We start from the raw sequence: 5,785 nt of genomic DNA on the forward strand, positions 1-5,785 counted from the left end.
ACACACTGTTAAGCAATCATTTCAGAACCTCTAAATAGAAAGCTTGATTAACAGTCTGACCTGTGGAATGAACTCCAAAGGCACTCCCCTGCCCCCAACACACACATAAAAAACAAAAAACAAATGGGTATTGTCTTGATCTCTGATTTCACTTGATGAGTTTTTTGGGGTGAGATGATGATGGCTTCTTCCACTAGCTTGCTTGATGTTTGCTTTCAGGGTTGTAAGAATAACACCATGTCTTGTCACCAGTAATGACCTTGGAAAAAAGTCTGAATCGCTTTGGAGCTATTCTTTCAAAGCACAGCTTGTTTCCCTTGACATTCTTTTTCCTGGGAAGTCAGAACCCAAGGCACAAATTTTGCAGCGACCCTTCTCATTCCCAAATCTTCCATTAAAATACGCTGAACTGGCTGAGACTCCAAAATCTTTCTCCCCCCGCCCTCCTTGGATTGGGCTGTTCGCTTCCCGCTACTACACAATTGAGGGCTTTGATTTTGTTGTTCATTTTTGGGGTTTTTTTTCCTCAGCAAAATGAGTGTGTATGTAGCTTCTCCCCAAAGCCTTCTTGAAGCTTCCGATTCTAGAAACTCTCCGCCAGTAACTACTAGTTTGGGGACTAAAGAAGATTACACATCCTTGCAAATGTCGTCTGCCGAGGCTTCCTACTCAGAGACAGCCGAGTCTCCGCGTCGTCCTTCCTCCGTGGACCTGCTTCTGCAGAAGAGCCCGGACTCTTCCACCAGTCCGAAAGCCCAGCTGCCCGCCTCTGCGGAGGACCCAGCGAGGCAGGAGGAGAGCCAGGGCAAGAGGCAGAAGGTGCGAACTGTGTTCTCACAGATGCAGCTGTGCATACTTAAGGACCGCTTTCAGAAACAGAAGTACCTCAGCCTCCAGCAGATGCAAGAGCTTTCCGAAGTCCTGAATCTGAGTTACAAACAGGTGAAGACCTGGTTCCAGAACCAGAGAATGAAATGTAAGAGGTGGCAGAAAACCACCAACTGGTCCAAGAATAACCATGGTGTGACTCAGGTCTCTGCACCTACAGAATACCTGGACGTCTGTGCTTCCTACCACCAAGGATGCCTTCCTTCTGGAAGCCTTCCCATGTGGAGCAATCAGAGCTGGAATAGCCAGGCCTGGAACAACCAGAGTTGGAACAGCCAGGCCTGGAACAACCAGAGTTGGAACAGCCAGGCCTGGAACAACCAGACCTGTAATAACCAGGGTTGGAATAGTCAGGCTTGGAGCAACCAGACCTGGAACAGCAGTAACCAGACGTGGAACAGCAGCCAGATGTGGAATAGCCAGCTGTGGTGTACCCAAGCCTGGAGTAACCAGGCCTGGAACAGTCCAGCCTGGAACAACACATTCCAGAACTGTGGAGAAGACTTCCTGCTGCCCCCGGTCCAGCAAGCTTCTCTCTGTGACCTGGAAGCCGTACAAACATTAGATTTCTTTTTAAATGAGTCCGTAAGCATACAATCTGAAGATTGTATGAAGACAGACATTTAGCCCCATGCCCATCCGGGCAGTGACCGCGTGACTTCCTATTTTGTAGGACTTCTTGCTTTAGAACACCCTTGCCTTGACAACCTGGTTTTCCTTGATCCTACTGTATGGAGGGGCGGGGAGTGGGGGCTTGGGGAACAGGGTGAAGATTGTGGTTTCTATTTAACCAAAGATTCGATAAGATGATGGTTTACCTTGGTTACTCTGCACAGCATGATAAGCCATGTCCCTGCCTATAAATAACTATATAGAATACTACCTTGAATGGCCTTAGGATCTAGCCTCAATAATAGGACCTAAAAGTAGAAAGATGTGTGACGAAGGGTTATTTGCAGTGTACAGGACTTGGGAGTCTTACTAGACAATTTAGGGGTGGGGGAAGGTTAAGTCATAATGCGCTTCTTTGATTTCCTCTACCCTTCTGCTCTGTTTTAATTATAAACCTTTGTTTGTTTCTTCTTTGTATTTCGCTGCATCATGGTAACAACAGTACCAACATCACTGGCTGACTTACAAATATTGGTGCACACAAATAAAAAGAATATCCACTTTTCCATTAAAAAAAAAAACGCTGAACTGAGCTGCAAGATAATCCAGATAACGTCCCCATCTCTTCGATGGTCCGTCATCTGTCTGTGAGCACAAGTACATGAATTTTGTGGATATTTTCTTCCATTGGGGAAGTTGATGAACATCTAGAACGTGGCTTGTCATCAATCAATGTTTCATCTTTTTTGAAACAAGAAAACCACTCGTACATGAGTTTCCCATAAGGCTGTCCTTGTCCGCAGCGTTAACATAGGGCTGTCCTTGTCCGCAGCGTTAACATCACAGCAAATACTGCAGCATTTTTCCCAAACAGGTAACAGAATTTCACAGCTGCACGCTGTTCTCTTAAATTGGCCATCGACAAAAAATGAGGTTTGAGCAAAACTGCTTTTATGAGAAATTCACTGTTACTAGAGAGAACCTTCCCAGGCGATGCTACTGGGTACACTAACTCAGACTAAGTTGCCTGATGTTCGTCTAGCAGGAAAAATGTGTTCTATGAAAGCTCCGCCCAGCTTTTTTTTGGCGGGGGCGGTGGTTACCCTCGTACTGTCAGGAGAGACCAGTCCTTGGAGGGGGACATCATGCTTGGTAAAGTAGAGGGGAAGAAGAAAAGAGGAAAGCCTTTCATATGTGGTATTGACACAGAGGCTACAACAGTGGGCCCAGACATAAGAACAATTGCCAGTGAGTGGATTTTGACTCAACATAACCCTATGAACAGGGTAGAACTCCCCCTGTGGGCTTCTGAGACTAACTTGTTACAGGAGCAGACAGCCATATCTTTCTCTCATGGAGAAACGAATGGACTCCAACTGCTGACCTAGCAGTTAGTAGCCCCTCATGTAACCATGTACATCACCAGGACCCCTTGGTCATCTTGAAATGTAGGAGGCAAAAGTTTTGCCGCATTTTTAAGAGAGCAATGAAATTATGAGCTGTTATTGGCTGGCATTATAGCCACTTGGGAATTGACCACACCATCTACTACATTTTATAACAGTGATATTAAAAATATGTAATGACCTTTACAGAAACTATAACCAAATTAGAAAGCTGCTATACATGGAGTATACCATTAAACAGGACAAACAGGGTGACTTTGATAATCTTGTGTGTGTGGTTGTCCTTTAAATATATATGTATATATACATACATCTAGCTATCTATCTATATATATATACATATATATAGTATTTTTAGCTAGCTAGCCCTAGAACCTAAGTTTTTTCTAAATACTTTCATCTGGAAGTTTTCCTTTGCACTTGAATAATTTCTTTTTACTTGTAAAACTACTTCAGCTACCGATTACTCTGTGACTCCTTCCCTATTCTTCTAAAACCCAAATGAGACCAAACCCACTGACATTTGAGTTGATCAGCTCTGACTCATAGTGACCCCGTGAATTTACAAGACTGTAAATCTCTGTGGGAGCACATAGCCTTATCTTTCGCTGGTGGACCCACTAGTGGATTGAACCCTTGCCATTCATGAGCAGTCTACCACCTAACCCAGAGCACTGCCAGCGCTCCTTAAACTGTAACGCTGTTGTAGAATTATCTCATGTACTTTATTCACTCAGTATCTGCTTTGGTCAGGAAACAGAAGCTGGTCCCTGTGTTTTGAGAAGAAAGGTTTTACTCTATTTTTAAAATACTTTTATTGGGGCTCTTACATCTCTTATCACAATCCATACACTCTTCCAGTGTGTTAAACACATTTGCACATATGCCACTATCATCATTTTCAAAGCATTCTCTTCCCACTCGAGACCCTGATATCTCCTCCCAATTTCTTCCTTCTCCCCCGCCCGCCCTCCCTCATGAACCCTTGATAAGTTATAGATTACTTTTTCTATATCTTACATTGTCCTCCATTGACCCTCACCCACTTTTCCATTATTCATCCCCCTGGGAGGGGGTTCTAGTTTGATCCTTGTGATTGGTTTCCCCCTTTCTCCTCCTACCTTTCCCTAATGCTCCTGGCATCTCTACTATCCTTGTTGGCCCTGAGGCCCTGGATTCCCTGTGTTTGGGGTTCTTACCTGTAGCAGTGTGCATGTTCTGGTCTAATCCGATTTGTAAGGTAGAATTGAGGTCATGATAGTGGGGAGAAGGAAGCACCAAAGGACTAGAAGAAAGTATATTTCATTGGTGCTATACTGCACCTTGACTGGCTCATCTCTTTCCTGTGACCCCTCTCCGAGGGGATGTCCAATTATCTACAGATGGGCATTGGGTCTCCACTCCATGTCCCCCCCCCTTGCATTCACCTAGAGTATGATTTTACTCTGGGTCTTAGATGCCTGATACCTGATTCCATCGACAGCTCATGATCACACAGACTGGTGTGCTTCTTCCATGTGGGCTTTGTTGCTTCTCAGCTAGATGGCCACTTGTTTGTCTTCAAACCTTTAAGACCCCAGATGCTATATCTTTTGATAGCTGGGCACCATCAGCTTTCTTCACCACATTTGCTTATGCATCCATTTTGTCTTCAGAGATCGTGTAGGGAAGGTGAGTATCACAGAATGTCAGATTGTTAGAACAAAGTGTTCTTGTGTTAAGGGAGTACTTGAGTTGAGGCCCAATGTCCATCTGCAACCTTAATTCTTAACATATAGATATGAGTACATAGTTCTATTCCCCTATCATTATATATATATATATATATATGTTTACATATGTACATGCCTGTATTTAGGCCTTTATAAATGTCCTTTGCCTTCTGGTTCTTTCCTCTATTTTCTTTTTACTTCCCTCTTGTCCCATCATCATGTTTGGCCTTCATTCAAGTTTAGTAATTCCTCGCTGCTACATTGCCCTTGATTCAGCCCTACTAGGCATCCTATGACCTTCCTTCCATTGATTTCAGTTCACTTGTTCCCTTGTCCCTGGGTTGGTCCCCCCCACCCCCTTCCTTTCTCCCACCTCCCCTTCTCCCGTATCCCCCTGGAACCATTGGTCCCGTTCTTTTCATCTCTGAATTATTTATCCCGCCTATCTTATCTAGATAGACATGCAGATACATTAATAAGTGCAGAAACCAGGCAAAGCCAAATAAAACAGCAAAGGAACTCAAAACCAATAAAACAATAACAACAACCGCAAAAAACAAACACAAAATAACAATAACAAAAAGAAAGCCGCTGACAAAAATGGAAAAGCCTATAAATAGTTCAAGATTTGTTTTTGGCCATTACCAGTGTTTTCTAGTGGAGTCTGATGGGGTGCCACCCTCTGTCTCCCAAGTCTATTTTTGGTATTTCCGGGGGGGGGGGGTTTCATCATCTGCTCCCTCTGCTGCTCTGCTGCACGCCCTCAGTCCCTCACCCCAGCGTGATGGGGCCAGACCGTGCACCATCTCTGCACTGTGTCTCCAGTGCTGTCCCCCGCAGTGCCATGGTTCAGTGCGGGGTGCTGTGTCCCGTGGTGGGGTCAGCCCTACAATCCTTCTCATGCATTGTCTGCTCCAAACAGGAACATCATCCTTGGGGCTTGGTGGGCAAGGATGTCCTCTCCTCCATCTCCATCCCTTTGTGTTTCTCCCGTGTGTTCTAATCCGATGCACCCCTCTCCCCAAGCTGTAGGCCCAGTGCTGACCTCTGAAGTGCATTCTTCTGAGGGGAGGTGGTGTGTGTCCACATATTTTGGATTGGGCCTGGCCCCGCAGTCCTCTTTATTGCTTCCCTGGTACATGCCGGTATGTTGTATTCGCGTCTTGG

General features: G+C 45.0%; 1 protein-coding gene across 1 annotated transcript; it reads left to right on the forward strand.

Annotated features, from left to right (window-relative positions):
* Nucleotides 1-534: 534 nt before the first annotated feature.
* LOC142456065 (homeobox protein NANOG-like) lies at nt 535-1,515 on the forward strand. Its single transcript, XM_075557347.1, has 2 exons — nt 535-1,197; nt 1,312-1,515. Exons 1-2 carry the CDS (start codon nt 535-537, stop codon nt 1,513-1,515), a joined length of 867 nt encoding a protein of 288 aa, XP_075413462.1.
* The last annotated feature ends 4,270 nt before the right edge of the window (nt 1,516-5,785 follow it).

This window comes from Tenrec ecaudatus, chromosome 9 (assembly GCF_050624435.1).
Source record: "Tenrec ecaudatus isolate mTenEca1 chromosome 9, mTenEca1.hap1, whole genome shotgun sequence".
Lineage (NCBI taxonomy): Eukaryota > Metazoa > Chordata > Mammalia > Afrosoricida > Tenrecidae > Tenrec > Tenrec ecaudatus.

Coding starts and splice junctions, on each gene's coding strand:
- LOC142456065 (XM_075557347.1), top strand. CDS start 535: ATGAGTGTGTATGTAGCTTCTCCCCAAAGCCTTCTTGAAGCTTCCGAT. Junction 1,198..1,311: donor ACCAGAGTTGGAACAGCCAG/GCCTGGAACAAC, acceptor TGGAATAGCCAG/CTGTGGTGTACCCAAGCCTG.